Raw genomic sequence first — 20,158 nt, 5'->3', positions numbered from 1 at the left:
TCCCTAATAATAATAATAATAATAATAATAAAGAAAAGAAAAACCTTAGAAATACAATAAGGTCCTCTGTCCCAAAGGGACATTCGGTCCTTAATAAAGAATAATAAAACCTTAGCAATACAATAGGGTCCTCTGTCCCAAAGGGACATTCGGTCCCTAATAATACTACTACTAATAATAAAGAATAATAAAACCTTAGAAATACAATAGGGTCCTGTGTCCCAAATGGACATTTGGTCCCTAACAATAATAATAATAATAATAATAATAATAATAATAAAACCTTAGAAATTGTAATATGGTCCTCTGTCCCAAAGGGACATTCACTCCCTAATAATACAACCTTAGAAATAAAATAGGGTCCTATATCCCAAAAGGGACATGCGGTTCCTAAAAAGTTGTCCATTTGAAAGTGTAAATGCGCCGACACTTATGTATGCCAGTCATCGGTCCCCCCTGGTGCCCATTATTCCAAATTAATGGATCCATTGTGGCGCAGGTGCACTTCCTCGCTCGGTTCCAAAAGTGGATTGAGTCGTGGCGTTTGGCCGCACAAACTAACGCGGCGCACACGTTGTCCCCCGCACTTTTTAATTTTAGTTGATTTGCGCCTTTGTTGCCAGACGCGAGGACAATAGGCTGGAATGACGTCTCCAATGGACTTCACACCTTGGTCAACACCGCCATTAGTCGTCCTTTACATTCGCTGATGGCTGATTTACATTTGCGACCAAATAGCAACTTTACTGCTGTTTACCATGAGAGTGCGCGGGCTGGAGGGCGTGGGGGCCATGTTACATATAAGGGCAGCCGCATGCCCTCACTCGGACACACGAAAAAACACACATAAAAGAAAAAAAGAAAGAAAATGCTGATGTTGGTGATAGCAGTGTTGGCTTTGTTGTGCCCGGCCCGAGCGCGGCCCCCCGCCCGCAACCACCTGGAGTCGCCTTCCGCCGCCGCCGACTCCCGCGAGGTCCGCTCGGCCGCCATCAAGAGGCTGCTGGAGGTGTTCGGCATGGAGGACCCGCCCGCCGTCCACGGTCACAAACAGCCGCCCCAGTACATGCTGGACCTGTACAACACCGTGGCGGACGTGGACGGCGTGACCAGGGACCCCGGCCTGCTGGAGGGCAACACCGTGCGAAGCTTCTTCGACAAACGTGAGTGCTTCCGGGGCCAAAAGTGCCGAGTCACGGTCTCATTTAATAACCTTTAGAAACTCTTCATTATTTACACTGCGGTCCTCCCATCGTTTTTAAAGCCTATTTTACGTATTTGTGGCCCAATTTTCATGTAAAAAAAATGACTAAATGAACTAAGAATAACAATATTAGCAGTATTGGTCACTAATTGAGACCAAAGCAATCTGACAGTTCAGTATCAAGGCCGCTGATTGGCTCAGGCCAACAGTGCTGTAATACTATTAACACCATCCATCCATTTCTACCGCTTATTCCCTTTGGGGTCGCTGCTGCCTATCTCAGCTACAATCGGGCGGAAGGCGTTGTACACCCTGGATATCGCAGTAACGCATTTATTTAAAAAAAATTTAAGCCCCATGAAATATTCAATTTAGAATTCCTACTAAAATACTGAATTCAATTAATGTACCACAGTCATGTTGGAATGCAGCTGAGATAGGCTCCAGCGACCCCGAAAGGGACAAGCGGTAGGAAATGGATGGATGGAGCGATAAACAAGGGTTTACTGCAGGGGTCCCCAAGCTATATATATATATATATATCTGTGTTAGCCCTGTGATGAGGTGGCGACTTGTCCAGGGTGTACCCCGCCTTTCGCCCGATTGTAGCTGAGATAGCTGAATATATTTTACACCCCCGCGCCCCCATCCCCGCCCACCTTACCGACGCGTGGGGGGGAGTTTGCTGCTAGCGGGGTGTATAAAATAGTCAGGAATTGTCATGAATACAAAGGATTATGGGTATTTGTTGTGTTGCATTTATGATGTGTTACTGTGAGGATGTTCTCCCGAAATGTGGTTGTCGTTTTTAATTGGTGTGGCTTCACAGCGTGGCGCATATTACTAAGAGTGTTAAAATTGTTTATATTACAACCATTAGTGTACTCTGTGTCACTCAGTATGCCTTGCAGTCGTGTGCATGTTGCCGCGGAGGCCACACACAACATGATGCTGGACTGACAAGCAGATCGTACATGTTGTAGAAGGCGACAAAGTCAATGGCTTCATAGCACGCCCTAATACTTATTATCTGGGTGACTACCGGCAGTCATTCAGGAGAATCATAGCGACTCTTATTGCCACCTCACGATTCAGGAGCTACAATTCGATTAAAAATGGATTACTGATGCATCATTAATTTATGAATATTTAGTTTTGTTTCAGTAAGTAAGCGTTTATCAGTGGTTGGTGCATTTGCAAACAGATAAAATGATGTACAAAGCAAACTATAACCTGCTACTTAAAAATGTACAACAATTCTTCTCAACAAAAGAGGAGAAATATAACCTTAGAGGTAAATCTAATTTAAAACATTTGTATGCACGGACAACACCTAAAACCTTTTAGTATATCAGTATGTGGAATTAAATTATGGGATGGATTAACCAAACAAATTAAAGCACCAATAGGATTAACTTTAAGAGAGGGTTCAAACTACAAGTGTTCACTAAGTACACAGAACAAGAATTATGATGAACATCTTGAACCCTTTTTTTATTTCTTTTGTGTATTCAATATTTGTTTACTTAGTATAGTAAATGATTCATTTGGTTTTTATTTGTTCATTGTTCTGCTACGGAGAAAAAGGAAATGGGATACAATTGCTATGGTACGAAAAGGAGTAGGATTAAATAAGCTCTGCTTCTTCCTGCTCCTTTTCAGACATGCTGTAATGAAGCAACTGGAAATATGTAAAAAAACATCCATCCATTTTCTACCGCTTGCCCCGTTCGGGGTCGCGGGGGGTGCAGGAGCCTATCCAGCTGCATTTGGGTGGAAGGCGGCGTACACCCTGGACAAGTCGCTTGGCCAACACAGATAGATGGTCCTCTGCTTGCCCCACTATGGACTGGACTCTCACACTATTATGTTAGATCCACTATGGACTGGACTCTCACACTATTATGTTAGATCCACTATTATGTTAGATCCACTATGGACTGGACTCTCACACTATTATGTTAGATCCACTATTATGTTAGTTCCGCTATGGACTGGACTCACACTATTATGTTGGATCCACTATGGACTGGACTCTCACTATTATGTTAGATCCACTATGGACTGGACTTACACTATTATGTTGGATCCACTATGGACTGGACTCTCACTATTATGTTAGATCCACTATGGACTGGACTTCTGACTATTATGTTAGATACACTATGGACTGGACTCTCACACTATTATGTTAGATCCACTATGGACTGGACTCTCACTATTATGTTAGATCCACAATGGACTGGACCCTCACAGTATTATGTTAGATCCACTATGGACTGGACCCTCACACTATTATGTTAGATCCACTATTGACTGGACTCTCACAGTATATGTTAGATCCACTATGGACTGGACCCTCACACTATTATGTTAGATTCACTATGGACTGGACTTTCACACTATTATGTTAGATCCACTATGGACTGGACTCTCACACTATTATGTTAGATCCACTATGGACTGGACTCTTACTATTATGTTAGATCCACTATGGACTGGACTCTCACACTATTATGTTAGATCCACTATGGACTGGACTCTCGCTATTATGTTAGATCCACTATAGACTGGACTCTCACACTATTATGTTAGATCCACTATGGACTGGACTCTCACACTATTCATATTGTCATCCCACTGGGTTGAGTTTTCCCTTGCCCTGATGTGGGATCTGAACCGAGGAAGTCGTTGTGGCTTGTGCAGCCCTTTGAGACACTACTGATTTAGGGCTATATAAATTAACATTGATTGATTGATTGATTGATAGACAACATTCACACTCACATTCACACACTAGGGACAATTTAGTGTTGCCAATCAACCTATCCCCAGGTGCATGTTTTTTTTTTTTTAAGGCGGCCGGAGTTCAAGTACTTCAGAGTCTTGTTCACGAGTGAGAGAAGAGTGGATCGTGAGATTGACAGGCGGATCGGTGCGGCGTCTTCAGTAATGCGGACGTTGTACAGATCCGTTGTGGTGAAGAAGGAGCTGAGCCGGAAGGCAAAGCTCTCAATTTACCGGTCGATCTACGTTCCCATCCTCACCTATGGTCATGACCGAAAGGACAAGATCACGGGTACAAGCAACCGAAATGAGTTTCCTCCGCCGGGTGGTGGGTCTCTCCCTTAGAGATAGGGTGAGAAGCTCTGCCATCTGAGAGGAGCTCAAAGTAAAGCCGCTGCTCCTCCACATGGAGAGGAGCCAGATGAGGTGGCTAGGTCATCTGGTCAGAAAAGACCCAGGACACGTTGGGAAGACTATGTCTCCCGGCTGGCCTGGGAACGCCTCGGGATCCCCCGGGAAGAGCTAGACGAAGTGGCTGGGGAGAGGGAAGTCTGGGCTTCCCTGCTTAGGCTGCTGCCCCCGCGACCTGACCTCATATAAGCGGAAGATGATGGATGGATGGATGGGCTAAAAGTCTGAGCACCCATGTCTGGAAAGATTTTTAGTGAAAAAAATTACGGGGCATTTTTGTGGCCTAAGGGACTGACTGTTCTTGGTCCTGGTTCCCTATTGCAGTGCACAGCGAGCAGGTGGAGTTCCGCTTCAATCTGTCCACTGTGGCGAGAACCGAGAAGATCCTGACTGCAGAGCTCCATCTTTTCAAGCTGCGACCTCAGGCCACGCTGACCTTCACCCGGCACCACTTCTGCCAGGTATGTTACAGTCCAGACTCGTCAAGTCACCATCGATCCACCCATCAGTGTCGGCCGATATTCACGAAAATATGCGCTCACCATTGTGGATTAAAGCCTTTAATGGCGATCCCCTCTGTGTTTCTTTTTAGTCACCCAGCTGACATGAAGCCAGCAGCTAATTAGTCAGGGGGGTTCACCTGTGGAATAGCTTGGATGATTCCTTCAAATGTTCCAGTTCCATTCACACATTTAAAAAAACACTTTAAGACCAATTTTTTGGAATAACAACACTCTTGAATCAACACAGTAGTTAACACTATGATCAATGTTAATTACAAACTAAATGTGGGCTACCCATTCAACATATTTTTACCTGCACATTACCTACCTTCCCTGCATCCTGGGGTCACATTGGTACTTCTTTCTTTCACCCATGCACGCTGATGCTTCCTGCCATCACCCAGACAACACAGCTTTACCTGCACATTACCTACCTTCTCTGTATCCTGGAGTCAAACTGGTGCCTCCTTCTTTCACCCAGTCAACATATCTTTACCCGCACAGTACCTACCTTCTCTGCATCGTGTGGTCTCGCTGGTGCTTCCTGCTTTTAAGCGTCCATCTTGAGACGGCAGCAGCATCAGCGCAGCGGTTCTTCGAAGGCTAGTAAAATCAAAAACCGGAGCAATTAGAAAAACTCTTTGCGCAACTTTTAATCAGAAGGGTTCAATCTCTTTCCTGTGCGGTATTGAAGCCGACGCGACAAACGCGCTCAGAGGAGATAATGTTTGAAAAAAGGTGACGGGTTTTTACAAAACATTTGTTTTAAAGCTGTAAGTGCCAACTTCCTGTTGATTTTTGCTGTAGGATGTAAATGAATGAAATGTAGGTCTAAGTGAGACCTACATAGAGGTTTTTGTTTCATGTCTCTACGACATTCCTACCGGAAGTTACAAGCAGGTTTGTCTGTGTTTTCTTCCTAGGAGCAGTTTAGTCTGTGTTTTATTCCTAGGGGGCGCTAGAGCGCAATTTTGAGTTTTGGGGTCGCGGTTTCTAATAAAACCTTAGAAATACATTAGGGTCTTCGGTCCCAAAGGGACATTCGGTCCCTAATAGATGTCAATTTTTGCCAGTCCTGATGTGTGTGTCCAGTTTGGTGAGCATTTTAAGGGGGTCAAATTACAGCTCAAAGAGGCAAAAATGACATTTTTTCGGAAACTTTTGTTTTGAAGGGGTTTTTGCCCACTTCCTTTTGATTTTTGCAGAAGGAGGTCAGTGTATGAAATCTAGGTCTAAGTCAGACGTACATAGAGGTTTTTGTTTCATGTCTCTACGACATTGCTAACGGAAGTTACAAGCAGTTTTGTTTGTGTTTTTCCTACGGGGCGCTAATGCGCAATTTAGAGTTTTGGGTTTTGGTTTTTTGATTAGCTGGCAATTTTCACCGGTCATGATGTGTGTGTTAAATTTGGTGAGTTTTGAAGCATGTCAAGGGGGTCAAATTAGGGTATTGTCTGTGTTGTATTCCTAGGGGGCGCTAGAGCACAATTTTGAGTTTTGGGGTTTGGTTTTTTCATTAGCTCGCAATTGTTGCCAGTCATGATGTGTGTGCCAAGTTTGGTGAGTTTTGAAGCATTTTAAGGGGGTCAAATTACAGCTCAAAGAGGCGGCGGTATAATAATAATAAAACCTTAGAAATACAATAGAGTCCTCTGTCCCAAAGGGACATTCGGTCCCTAATAATTGTTTGTATATAGTAAATAATTGGTACAAAGGTTGAACTAAGACGTGTACATGGATATTTCACGTCTTTACTGTGAATATAATTGAACAGTCTTTATGTTGTGTACAAGGTGAATTTATAATATGTCAAGCAAAGGAAATGTCATAATTTTTGGAATCTCATCTTGTATTTGACATTGTTAATAGGGTTAGGTGCAATAAGTGTTCAACTTCAGCCTAAACCCTTTCGCTCTGCAACATTTTCAATTTAGGAATGTACAACTGTTTGTTTATGTAAAACTATCAATAATGGATCTGACATAATAGTGCGAGAGTCCAGTCCATAGTGGATGTAACATAATAGTGTGAGAGTCCAGTCCATAGTGGATCTAACATAATAATGAGAGTCCAGTCCATAGTGGATCTAACATAATAGTGCGAGAGTCCAGTCCATAGTGGATCTAACATAATAGTGTGAGAGTCCAGTCCATAGTGGATCTAACATAATAGTGTGAGAGTCCAGTCCATAGTGGATCTAACATAATAGTGTGAGAGTCCAGTCCATAGTGGATCTAACATAATAGTGAGAGTCCAGTCCATTGTGGATCTAACATAATAGTGAGAGTCCAGTCCATAGTGGATCTAACATAATAGTGAGAGTTCAGTCCATAGTGGATCTAACATAATAGTGAGAGTCCAGTCCATAGTGGATCTAACATAATAGTGTAAGTCCAGTCCATAGTGGATCTAACATAATAGTGAGAGTTCAGTCCATAGTGGATCTAACATAATAGTGAGAGTCCAGTCCATAGTGGATCTAACATAATAGTGAGAGTCCAGTGTGCAGTCCTGAACTGCAAGCAAACAAGTTGTTTAATAAATTTTATACAATTATTCTGACACTTATGATTTAAAAAGCAAGTAATCCATTAATGTAAAAATTTTACAGTCACTTTTTTTTTACAGTAAAATCCACTTTCAATATAGAGTAATAATACACTATAAAACACAACTGTAGATATTAGAGTATAAAAAACGTGCATTACTTTTTTACATAAAAAAACAGTGGTAAGGTTTTTCCATTCCATCCATCCATCTATTCTCTGGACTTTATTGTCATTATATTTGCATATAATGAGATTAAGACTCCAATTTAAGGTGCGGTAGTGGGAATAAATATGGGGTAAAAATAAAGAGGTAATAAAGGAAAAACTAACAATTGAAATAAACAGACTACTCTCCAATAAAAATAACAAGCAATCCTGTACTATATACAAAATACTAGGAATACAAAATACTATACAATAAACAGAACAAGACAAGAGTACTGGAGTAATAAATAATCTCATACTGGGGATAGGTTGGTTGGCAACACTAAATGGTCCCCAGTCTACCCCGCTTTCCATCCGAATGCAGCTGAGATAGGCTCCAGCACCCCCCGTGACCCCAAAAGGGAAAAGCGGTAGAAAATCAATGGATGGATGTATATTATTCACTGTTTAAAGTGTTCCCTCGGAGGCCAACCATACAGTGGGACAAAAAAGTATTTAGTCAGCCAGCGATTGTGCAAGTTCTCCCACTTAAAATGATGACAGAGGTCTGTAATTTTCATCATAGGTACACTTCAACTGTGAGAGACAGAATGTGAAAAAAAATCCAGGAATTTTAAAGAATTTATTTGTAAATTATGGTGGAAAATAAGTATTTGGTCAACCATTCAAAGCTCTCACTGATGGAAGGAGGTTTTGGCTCAAAATCTCAGGATACATGGCCCCATTCATTCTTTCCTTAACACGGATCAATCGTCCTGTCCCCTTAGCAGAAAAACAGCCCCAAAGCAGGATGTTTCCACCCCCATGCTTCACAGTAGGTATGGTGTTATTGGGATGCAACTCAGTATTCTTCATCCTCCAAACACGACCAGTTGAGTTGATACCAAAATGGATACTTGGATGATACAGCAGAGGATTGGGAGAATGTCATGTGGTCAGATGAAACCAAAAGAGAACTTTTTGGTATAAACTCAACTGGTCGTGTTTGGAGGAATCAATCCAATCCAATCCACTTTGTTTATATAGCACATTTAAACAACAATAACGTTTCCAAAGTGCTGCACAGCCATGTTAAAAACAATATTATGCTCCACCAATGACTGAACAAAACAAAAAATGAATAAAAATAAAACCAATAAAAACAATATAAAAACAAATATGATTAAAAACTATTTTAAAGGGTAAAATAAATTAAAACAGTAAAATAAAAATAAAAGTGTATAAAAAACACAGAGGACAACAGAGGACAGAGGACCACACAACTCACTTAGTGTTAAAAGCCAAAGAATAAAAGTGGGTCTTAAGACGAGACTTAAAACACTCCACTGTGGAAGTAGTTTGAACATGGAGCGGCAGAGTGTTCCAGAGCTTAGGGCCGACCGCAGACAAGGCCCTGTCTCCCCTGGTCTTAAGTCTGGTCTTGGGCACCACGAGCTGGAGCTGGCTTTCGGAAGAAGAATACTGAGTTGCATCCCAAGAACACCATACCTACTGCAAAGCATGGGGGTGGAAACATCATGCTTTGGGGCTGTTTTTCTGCTAAGGGGACAGGACGATTTATCCGTGTTAAGGAAAGAATAAATGGGGCCATGTATCGTGAGATTTTGAGCCAAAACCTCCTTCCATCAGTGAGAGCTTTGAATGGTTGACCAAATACTTATTTTCCACCATAATTTACAAATAAATTCTTTAAAATTCCTACAATGTGAATTCCTGGATTTTTTTTTCACATTCTGTCTCTCACAGTTGAAGTGTACCTATGATGAAAATTACAGACCTCTGTCATCATTTTAAGTGGGAGAACTTGCACAATCGCTGGCTGACTAAATACTTTTTTGCCCCACTGTAACTGTGTTATGCACACGCCTGTTGTAAATGATTACAAACTTTACAGGTATTACAGTGCATGTGATCGGTATTTGTATCGGCCGATCTCAGTGATGGGAGTCGGCGTCATAAAGCCTTATTCGGAACATGATGCACTTATTGCAGAACATCGTTTTAAAACATGTCTACCCTGGTCAACCACACACAGGTGAGTGTCTACCAGCTGATGGACTACAAAGGCAATCGCACACAAGACAAGAAGCTGCTGTCTTCCCGACTCATCCCGGTCCACTCCTACGGCTGGGAGGTGTTCACCATCACGCAAGCTGTAAGTATCCGCTACGTGGGCTTCATGGACCGCACGACAACACAACCCACCATCCTCGGTGTCCCCTTGCCAAGGTCCGCTCCTGGATGGCGGACGAGGAGAGCAACCTGGGGCTGCAAGTGGTGGTGCGCAGCCTGGGCGGGAGCCATATGGACCTGAAGCTGATCCGCTTCGCCTCGGGACGCAGCCACCACCAGAGCAAGCAGCCCATGCTGGTGCTGTTCACCGACGACGGCCGCCGCTCCACCGCTCAGGAGAACACAGGTGAGGGAGGCTTATTGACCTGGTGCTAGCTAGACCAATAACACACAGACTGGAATACAGTGGATCACCTCGCCGAGCAGAGAGGTAGCGGCATGGGTAACGTTAGCTGTGGCGCTAGCCAGACTTGCCAACCCTCACGATTTTTCCGGGAAACTCCCGAATTTCAGTGCCCCTCCCGAAAATCTCCCGGGGCAACCATTCTACCGATTTCCACGTAGACACCAATATTGGCATACTTGCCAACCTTCCCGGATTTTCCGGGAGACTCCCGAATTTCAGCGCCTCTCCCGAAAACCTCCCGGGACAAATTTTCTCCCGAAAATCTCCCGAAATTCAGGTGGAGCTGGAGGCCACGCCCCCCTCCAGCTCCATGCTGTGACGTATCGACAGCCTGTTTTCACGTCCCACAATATAAACATGTCTGCCCAATGACGTTATAACTGTAGAATGATCAAGGGCGAGTTCTCGGTTTCGTATGTGGGTTTATTGTTAGGCAGTTTCATTAACGTCCTCCCAGCGCGGGCACAACACGCAACAAGAGCAGTCACATTTTTGTCTACCGTAAAGCAGTTGATCTGCCGTAAACAGCAATGTTGTGACACTCTTAAACAGGACAATACTGCCATCTACTGTACATGTATATGGTTAGAAAAACAAGGATGGACATTTTAACCCTTAACTCAACAATGAGTAGATGAGTGTTATGTGTGTGTAAATGTTTAAAGAAATGAACACTGAAATTCAAGTATTTGTTTATATATATATATATATATATATATATATATATATATATATATATACACACAGCTAAATTTCACAGAAAGTCAAGTACAAACCCCGTTTCCATCTGAGTTGGGAAATTGTGTTAGATGTAAATATAAACAGAATACAATGATTTGCAAATCATTTTCAACCCATATTCAGTTGAATATGCTACAAAGACAACATATTTGATGTTCAAACTCAGACTTTTTTTTTTTTGCAAATAATAATTAACTTAAAATTTCATGGCTGCAACACGTGCCAAAGTAGTTGGGAAAGGGCATGTTCACCACTGTGTTACATCACATTTTCTTTTAACAACACTCAATAAACGTTTGGGAACTGAGGAAACTAATTGTTGAAGCTTTGAAAGTGGAATTCTTTCCCATTCTTGCTTGATGTACAGCTTAAGTTGTTCAACAGTCCGGGGTCTCCACTGTCGTATTCTACGCTTCATAATGTGCCACACATTTTCCATGGGAGACAGGTCTGGACTGCAGGCGGGCCAGGAAAGTACCCACACTCTTTTACTACGAAGCCATGCTTTTGTAATATGTGGCTTGGCATTGTCTTGCTGAAATAAGCAGGGGCGTCCATGATAACGTTGCTTGGATGACAACATATGTTGTTCCAAAACCTGTATGTACCATTCGGCATTAATGGTGCCTTCACAGATGTGTAAGTTACCCATGCCTTGGGCACTAAAGCACCCCCATACCATCACACATGCTGGCTTTTGAACTTTGCGCCTATAACAATCCGAATGGTTATTTTCATCTTTGTTCCGGAGGACACCACGGCCACAGTTTCCAAATATAATTTGAAATGTGGACTCGTCAGACCACAGAACACTTTTCCACTTTGCATCAGTCCATCTCAGGTGAGCTCAGGCCCAGCCGAGCCGGCGGCGTTTCAGGATATTGTTGATAAATGGATTTGGCTTTGCATAGTAGAGTTTTGACTTACACTTAACAAATGTAGCGACCAACTGTAGTTACTGACAGTGGTTTTATGAAGTGTTCCTGAGCCCATGTGGTGATATCCTTTTAACACTGATGTCAGTTTTTGATGCAGTACCTAACGCCTGAGGGATCAAAAGTCCGTAATATCATCGCTTACGTGCAGTGATTTCTCCAGATTCTCTGAACTTTTTGATGATTTTACGGACTGTAGATGGTAAAATCCCTAAATTCCTTGCAATAGCTTAAATGTTGTTCTAAAGCTGACAATTTGCTTACAAAGTGGTGACCCTCGCCCCATCCTTGTTTGTGAATGACTTAGCATTTCATGGAAGCTGCTTTTATACCCAATCATGGCACCCACCTGTTCCCAATTAGCCTGCACACCTGTGGGATGTTCCAAATAAGTGTTTGATGAGCATTCCTCAACTTCATCAGTATTTATTGCCACCTTTCCCAACTTCTTTGTCACGTGTTGCTGGCATCAAATTCTAAAGTTTATGATTATTTGCAACAAAAAAAAAAGTTTAGCAGTTTGAACATGAAATATATTGTCTTTGTAGCATATTCAACTGAATACGGGTTGAAAAGGATTTGCAAATCATTGTATTCTGTTTATATTTACATCTAACACAATTTCCCAACTCATATGGAAACGGGGTTTGTAAACAAACTGTGGTGAGTTCAAGAACCGCTGAAGCTAGTAGGACAAAACGATGTTCATTGAAGCATACACACTAAGATATTAAACAGTGGGCTTTCTAACTGTTGGGAAGTTTTGTGTCCTGTTTGTCCTCAATCAAAAAAACATACTACAACTTTTTTCCATTTTCAATCCTTTTTTAAAAACGCTCCAAGGAGCCACTAGGGCGGCGGCAAAGAGCCGAGGGTTGCTGACCACCGTGCTGAGGTGTCGAAACTAAAGCCCCTTTCTGCTCCTTGACCCGCAGATCCAGACAGTATGGAAGTAGTCTCCAGCTTGCCACAAGCCCCCGTGTCCGCCCAGGTGTCCGCCCCCGTGTCCTCCCGCCTGGCCCGCTCCGTGGACCACCAGGAGGAGGAGGGTGTGTCCATGCCCTGCCGGCGCCTGCCGCTGTACGTGGACTTTGAGGAGATCGGCTGGTCGGGTTGGATCGTGTCGCCGCGGGGCTACAACGCCTACCACTGCAAGGGCTCCTGCCCCTTCCCGCTGGGCCAGAACATGAAGCCCACCAACCACGCCACCGTGCAGTCCATCATCAACGCCCTGAAGCTCATCAAGAGCATCCAGACGCCGTGCTGCGTGCCCGACAAACTCTTCTCCATCAACCTGCTCTACTTCGACGACGACGAGAACGTGGTGCTGAAGCAGTACAACGACATGGTGGCGGGCAGCTGCGGCTGCCACTGACCGAGGGATGCGGCCCCCCCACGAACTGACCGCCTTGTAATATATGTAAATAGCCATAAATGATAATATATGACAGCCATGCAAGTAATAATCATGTGAAAGATGTAAATGTGCATATTTTATGTTTTCTGTTGCCAATGGGTATAAAGTAAGAAATAAATTGTGTTTATAGTGATGTCATTGTTTCTCCCTTTTTAGCAAACACTACATCTTATATAATGTAAGAACAAGACAGTGAAGAATCATGCAAAATGTTGTCCAATTTAATATTTTTCAACAAATTTCTTTCTAAAAAAAAAAAAAACTGAAAATAGCCTTGACGTCTAGAAGCTATAGTGCAGGGGTCACCAACCTTTTTGAAAGCAAGAGCTACTTCTTGGGTACTGATTAATGCCAAGGACTTCCAGTTTGATACACACTTAAATAAATAACCAGAAATAGCCAATTTGCTCTATTTACCTTTGATAAATAAATCTATATATATCAAAAAATGGGTATTTCTGTCTGTCATTTCGTCATACATTTTTTTTCCTTTTACGGAAGGTTTTTTTGTAGAGACTAAATGATGAAAAAACACTTAATTGAACGGTTTAAAAGAGGAGAAAACTGATTAATGCGAAGGGCTACCAGTTTGATACACACTTAAAAACATTGCCAGAAATAGCCAATATGCTCAATTTACCTTTGATATATATATATTAGGGCTGGGCAACGATTAAAAATTTTAATCGAAGTTAATCACACTATTTCTCCGATTAATGGCGATTAACTGCATTGTATACGCAAAGCACAATAATGAATTCAAAAGTAGTGTGTAGTGCACCTTTATTGGAATATTCTCCCACATGAACAAAAGCGCCAAAACATTTGTTGTGCAAACACAATTTAAATCAGTCCTTGTTAAACAGTAGCAGTTAAATAGCATATTTTATGAAAATCAACTCAAAAAAAGTAAATACAAACATTTAAGCTTATTGCCACTGCCAGAGGTGGAGGGAATACTTCGAAGACCTCCTCAATCCCACCAACACGTCTTCCTATGAGGAAGCAGTGCCTGGAGAATCTGTGGTGGACTCTCCTATTTCTGGGGCTGAGGTCGCTGAGGTAGTTAAAAAGCTCCTCGGCGGCAAGGCTCCAGGGGTAGATGAGATCCGCCCGGAGTTCCTTAAGGCTCTGGATGCTGTGGGGCTGTCTTGGTTGACAAGACTCTGCAGCATCGCGTGGACATCGGGGGCGGTACCTCTGGATTGGCAGACCGGGGTGGTGGTCCCTCTCTTTAAGAAGGGGGACCGGAGGGTGTGTTCCAACTATCGTGGGATCACACTCCTCAGCCTTCCCGGTAAGGTTTATTCAGGTGTACTGGAGAGGAGGCTTCGCCGGATAGTCGAACCTCGGATTCAGGAGGAACAGTGTGGTTTTCGTCCTGGTCGTGGAACTGTGGACCAGCTCTATACTCTCGGCAGGGTTCTTGAGGGTGCATGGGAGTTTGCCCAACCAGTCTACATGTGCTTTGTGGACTTGGAGAAGGCATTCGACCGTGTCCCTCGGGAAGTCCTGTGGGGAGTGCTCAGAGAGTATGGGGTATCAGACTGTCTGATTGTGGCGGTCCGCTCCCTATATGATCAGTGTCAGAGCTTGGTCCGCATTGCCGGCAGTAAGTCGGACACATTTCCAGTGAGAGTTGGACTCCGCCAAGGTTGCCCTTTGTCACCCATTCTGTTCATAACTTTTATGGACAGAATTTCTAGGCGCAGCCAAGGCGTTGAGGGGTTCCGGTTTGGTGGCCGCGGGATTAGTTCTCTGCTTTTTGCAGATGATGTGGTCCTGATGGCTTCATCTGGCCGGGATCTTCAGCTCTCACTGGATCGGTTCGCAGCCGAGTGTGAAGCGGCCGGAATGAGAATCAGCACCTCCAAATCCGAGTCCATGGTTCTCTCCCGGAAAAGGGTGGAGTGCCATCTCCGGGTTGGGGAGGAGACCCTACCCAAAGTGGAGGAGTTCAAGTACCTAGGAGTCTTGTTCACGAGTGAGGGAAGAGTGGATCGTGAGATTGACAGGTGGACCGGTGCGGCGTCTTCAGTAATGCGGACGTTGTACCGATCTGTTGTGGTGAAGAAGGAGCTGAGCCGGAAGGCAAAGCTCTCAATTTACCGGTCGATCTACGTTCCCATCCTCACCTATGGTCATGAGCTTTGGGTTATGACCGAAAGGATAAGATCACGGGTACAAGCGGCCGAAATGAGTTTCCTCTCCCTTAGAGATAGGGTGAGAAGCTCTGCCATCCGGGAGGAACTCAAAGTAAAGCCGCTGCTCCTCCACATGGAGAGGAGCCAGATGAGGTGGTTCGGGCATCTGGTCAGGATGCCACCCGAACGCCTCCCGAGGGAGGTGTTTAGGGCACGTCCAACCGGTAGGAGGCCACGGGGAAGACCCAGGACACGTTGGGAAGACTATGTCTCCCGGCTGGCCTGGGAACCCCTCGGGATCCCCCGGGAAGAGCTAGACGAAGTGGCTGGGGAGAGGGAAGTCTGGGCTTCCCTGCTTAGGCTGCTGCCCCCGCGACCCGACCTCGGATAAGCGGAAGAAGATGGATGGATGGATGGATGGAACATGGTCACTACTGCCTACTTTCTCTTGTTATATTCTTATTTTACTGTTATATTTTTATTCCCATTGTTGCTTTTTATTTGTTATTCTTATTGTTATATTTCTCTATTTTGTTTCCATTTAAACCCCCATTATTTACTTTTTTTAGATTGATCTCAACTCTGTACACTGCTGCTGGAATTTTAATTTTCCTGAAGGAACTCTCCTGAAGGAATCAATAAAGTACGATCTATCTATTTGGTTAGGGTTACGGTTCGGGTTATAATGAGGCCATGCTGAATAAGGCATTAATAAGTACTTAATAATGACAAATTAAGAGCCAATATGTTACTATTTTGCATGTTAATAAGCAAATAATTAATGGTGAATATGTTCCCCATACTAAAGTGTTACCATGTTTTTTTTACTGGTGCACAAAATGAAGCGTGCATGAACATCACCTTGTTCAACCAACAAAACCAACACAGTGCATAAACTCACAACAAATTACACACCTGCAAATCAGTCTGACTTCTGCTGTTGCCGTATCCGTAGTACGCCGATAGGGTGAAGTTTTTATATACACGATTAGTCGGGTGTGTTTTGACCTCCGCCGAACCCCTGAGGCCGACTCACCGAACCCAGGTTAAGAACCACTGGCCTAGAAGCTATATAGCAGGTGTCCAAACTTTTTCCCCCTGAGGGCCACACACTGAAAAAACAAAGCAAGCGGGGGCCATTTATTTTAAAAAACAATCCAATATATGTATAGAAAATATACATTTAGGCCTCCACTCAGGCTTGATCCCAGGGACCCCAAAGAGTTTTGGTAAAAATAAAATGTTAAAAATGTGTCATTATTCAGTATTATTATTTCTATTATTATTCAAGTTTTAAATCTCTAGATCAACATTAGGTCTATCTGTCAATATGACGTTTTTAAAGATTTAAGTTATATACTCTTTTTGTCAAAGAAAACCATGTTTTTTTTATGGGAAAAAAACACAAAATATGCAATATTTTCACCCAGTAGAATATTTGAGATTATATAATAATTGGAGCCGTAAAAAGGTCAACAACTCATAACACCATCCATCCATCCATTTCCTACCGCTTATTCCCTTTTAGGGGTCGCGGGGGGCGCTGGCGCCTATCTCAGCTACAATCGGGCGGAAGGCGGGGTACACCCTGGACAAGTCGCCATAACACCATTGATTTTAATTCACTATTATTTTTTGTGCAATGACACTTAAAAACAAATCGCACTGATCCAAATGGGGCCTACTCATTAAAGTGTTAAAAAATAAATTATGATTTTTTTTTTTTTTTTTTACTGTTTACCTTTAACACAATGGGTTGCACTTGTATAGCACTTTTCTACCTTCAAGGTACTCAAAGCGCTTTGACATTACTTCCACATTTACCCATTCACACACACATTCACACACTGATGGAGGGAGCTGCCATGCAAGGCGCCAACCAGCACCCATCAGGAGCAAGGGTGAAGTGTCTTGCTCAGGACACAACGGACGTGACGAGGTCGGTACTAGGTGGGATTTGAACCAGAGACCCTCGGGTTGCGCACGGCCACTCTCCCACTGCGCCACGCCGTCCCTCAATGGTCTTGAGATCAACTTCAGACCTATTCGTAAATTATAGGTTTTTTTGTTGTTTATGTTTTTTATTTGTTCGTTTTAGGCCCTTCTTTGAAAAAAAAAAACAGCTTAGTTTTTTATATGGCAAACACCAAATATGCAACATTTGCCCCCAAAAATATCTCAAAGTGGAATATTTAACGTTACGTAATCAGAGCTTTGAATAATTCAAAATGACGTTGATTTTGATTCACTTATTATTTTTTTAATGAAAGAAACAGCCTGCATGGCAGCTTTGTTTTATTATAGCAAACGTTGCAAAATGTTCCTGTTACATTTGCTCTTTTATACCACTTTTTATGTTTTAATTTTTTTCAATCGTATTTTTAAAATGTGCCGTGGGGCCGTTAAAACATGACCTGCGGGCCGCAAATGGCCCCTGGGCCGCACTTTGGACACCCCTGCTATATGGTATTGAATAAACCGCATGGGCATGCTTGACCAATTTTCACTCACGCAAGTAAAATAGATATATATCTGAATAAAAACAAAATAAAGAAAAAAACTATTCAAACTTTGAGGATGTGAAAGAACATAATATATACAATAATGTACTGTCTTTGTAGTGAAGTGAAGTGAATTATATTTATATAGCGCTTTTTCTCTAGTGACTCAAAGCGCTTTACATGGTGAAACCCAATATCTAAGTTACATTCAAACCAGTGTGGGTGGCACTGGGAGCAGGTGGGTAAAGTGTCTTGCCCAAGGACACAACGGCAGTGACTAGGATGGCGGAAGCGGGAATCGAACCTGCAACCCTCAAGTTGCTGGCACGGCCTCTCTACCAACCGAGCTAAAGCGCCCCAGTACAGTAATGCAGTCTATCACAAAGGATTTTCATAGTTGGATATGATTAATTACATTTTGGGTTTTTTTTTTAGAATAGAGAAATTAACAGAATTTGATGATATTAGGGGTGTAACGGTACGTGTATTTATATTGAACCGTTTCGGTAAGGGGGTTTCGGTTCGGTGCGTAGGTGTACCGAACGAGTTTCCACAAGCAAGCAAGCAATACTCAAAATGCTGGACATTTGAGGCATTTAAGAAACTCTGCCCTGACAGCTCTGCAAAAAGAGGAAATGTCCGGTGAAAAGAGAAAGTATGGTCAGTCTATTTGAGCCCGGTCGCTGCTAGCATGCTAGCAAAAGAGGAGCCAGATGAGGTGGTTCGGGCATCTGCTCAGGATGCCGCCCGAGCGCGTCCTTAGGGAGGTGTTTCAGGCACGTCCGACTGGTAGGAGGCCACGGGGAAGACCCAGGACATGTTGGGAACGCCTCGGGATTCCCCGGGAAGAGCTGGACGAAGTGGCTGGGGAGAGGAGCGTCTGGGCTTCCCTGCTTAGGCTGCTGCCCCCGCGACAAGACCTCGGATAAGTGGAAGAAGATGGATGGATGGAGATTGTTTGGTAAAGGTATAGCATGTTTTTATATGTTATAGTTATTTGAATGACTCTTACCATAATATGTTAGGTTAACATAGCAGGCACCTTCTCAGTTGGTTATTTATGCCTCATATAACGTACACTTATTCAGCCTGTTGTTCACTATTCTTTATTTATTTTAAATTGCCTTTCAAATGTCTATTCTTGGTGTTGGGTTATATCAACTCTCTCTCGCTGGATCGGTTCGCAGCCGAGTGTGAAGCGACCGGAATGAGAATCAGCACCTCCAAGTCCGAGTCCATGGTTCTCGCCCGGAAAAGGGTGGAATGCCATCTCCGGGTTGGGGAGGAGACCCTGCTCCAAGTGGAGGAGTTCAAGTACCTAGGAGTCTTGTTCACGAGTGAGGGAAGAGTGGATCGTGGGATCGACAGGCGGATCGGTGCGGCGTCTTCAGTAATGCGGACGTTGTACCGATCCGTTGTGGTGAAGAAGGAGCTGAGCCGGAAGGCAAAGCTCTCAATTTACCGGTCGATCTACGTTCCCATCCTCGCCTATGGTCATGAGCTCTGGGTCATGACCGAAAGGATAAGATCACGGGTACAAGCGGCTAAAATGAGTTTCCTCCGCCGGGTGGCGGGGCTCTCCCTTAGAGATAGGGTGAGAAGCTCTGCCATCCGAGAGGAACTCAAAGTAAAGCCGCTGCTCCTCCACATCGAGAGGAGCCAGATGAGGTGGTTCGGGCATCTGGTCAGGATGCCACCCGAACGCCTCCCTAGGGAGGTGTTTAGGGCACGTCCGACCGATAGGAGGCCACGGGGAAGACCCAGGACATGTTGGGAAGACTATGTCTCCCGGCTGGCCTGGGAACGCCTCGGGATCCCCCGGGAAGAGCTAGACGAAGTGGCTGGGGAGAGGGAAGTCTGGGTTTCCCTGCTTAGGCTGTTGCCCCCGCGACCCGACCTCGGATAAGCGGAAGATGATGGATGGATGGATGGGTTATATCAAATACATTTCCCCCCAAAAATTCCAACTTATACTCCAGTGCGACTTACCGTATTTCCTTGAATTGACGCGGGGCGCTAATTAATTTAAAACCTCTTCTTGCTCTGGCGTTTACCAAAGGCATGCGGTAAATTTAAGCCTGCGCTTATACATTTGAGTGTGATGTAAGGGTACCATCATGAAAAGCGCATTTAATAAATGAAGTCCATGTGCAGCTCCTTCTGATCAAAAGCATCGACAACTTGTTTATAGAAGTCTTCCTTATCTTTCTTCAGTTTTAAAAGTCTCTCCGTCTCGATGGAGATCTTCCTTTATTACCTCCTGCTTGGATTGAAAGTCCAGTTTAGAAAACTGTTTTATTTTAGATATGTAATCCTCCATGT

General features: G+C 43.6%; 1 protein-coding gene and 1 long non-coding RNA gene across 2 annotated transcripts in view; one reads left to right on the top strand and one right to left on the bottom strand.

Annotated features, from left to right (window-relative positions):
* The window catches only part of LOC133568748 (uncharacterized), a 38,003-nt gene extending 36,835 nt beyond the window's left edge, over positions 1-1,168 (bottom strand). The window contains exon 1 of the long non-coding RNA XR_009809661.1: positions 758-1,168. This is a non-coding gene — a long non-coding RNA (uncharacterized LOC133568748). The remainder of the gene's footprint in view (positions 1-757) is intronic.
* Positions 455-13,321, top strand: admp (anti-dorsalizing morphogenic protein). The gene is made up of 5 exons (XM_061920858.1): positions 455-1,163; positions 4,727-4,863; positions 9,655-9,774; positions 9,849-10,038; positions 12,710-13,321. Exons 1-5 carry the CDS (start codon positions 869-871, stop codon positions 13,147-13,149), a joined length of 1,182 nt encoding a protein of 393 aa, XP_061776842.1. The 5' UTR covers positions 455-868; the 3' UTR covers positions 13,150-13,321.
* The last annotated feature ends 6,837 nt before the right edge of the window (positions 13,322-20,158 follow it).

This window comes from Nerophis ophidion, linkage group LG14, assembly GCF_033978795.1.
Source record: "Nerophis ophidion isolate RoL-2023_Sa linkage group LG14, RoL_Noph_v1.0, whole genome shotgun sequence".
Classification (NCBI taxonomy): domain Eukaryota; kingdom Metazoa; phylum Chordata; class Actinopteri; order Syngnathiformes; family Syngnathidae; genus Nerophis; species Nerophis ophidion.
Note: the sequence above shows the minus strand (reverse complement) of the source record. Positions and strands in the feature narration are given on the sequence as shown.

Coding starts and splice junctions, on each gene's coding strand:
- admp (XM_061920858.1), top strand. CDS start 869: ATGCTGATGTTGGTGATAGCAGTGTTGGCTTTGTTGTGCCCGGCCCGA. Junction 1,164..4,726: donor GCGAAGCTTCTTCGACAAAC/GTGAGTGCTTCC, acceptor TCCCTATTGCAG/TGCACAGCGAGCAGGTGGAG. Junction 4,864..9,654: donor CCCGGCACCACTTCTGCCAG/GTATGTTACAGT, acceptor AACCACACACAG/GTGAGTGTCTACCAGCTGAT.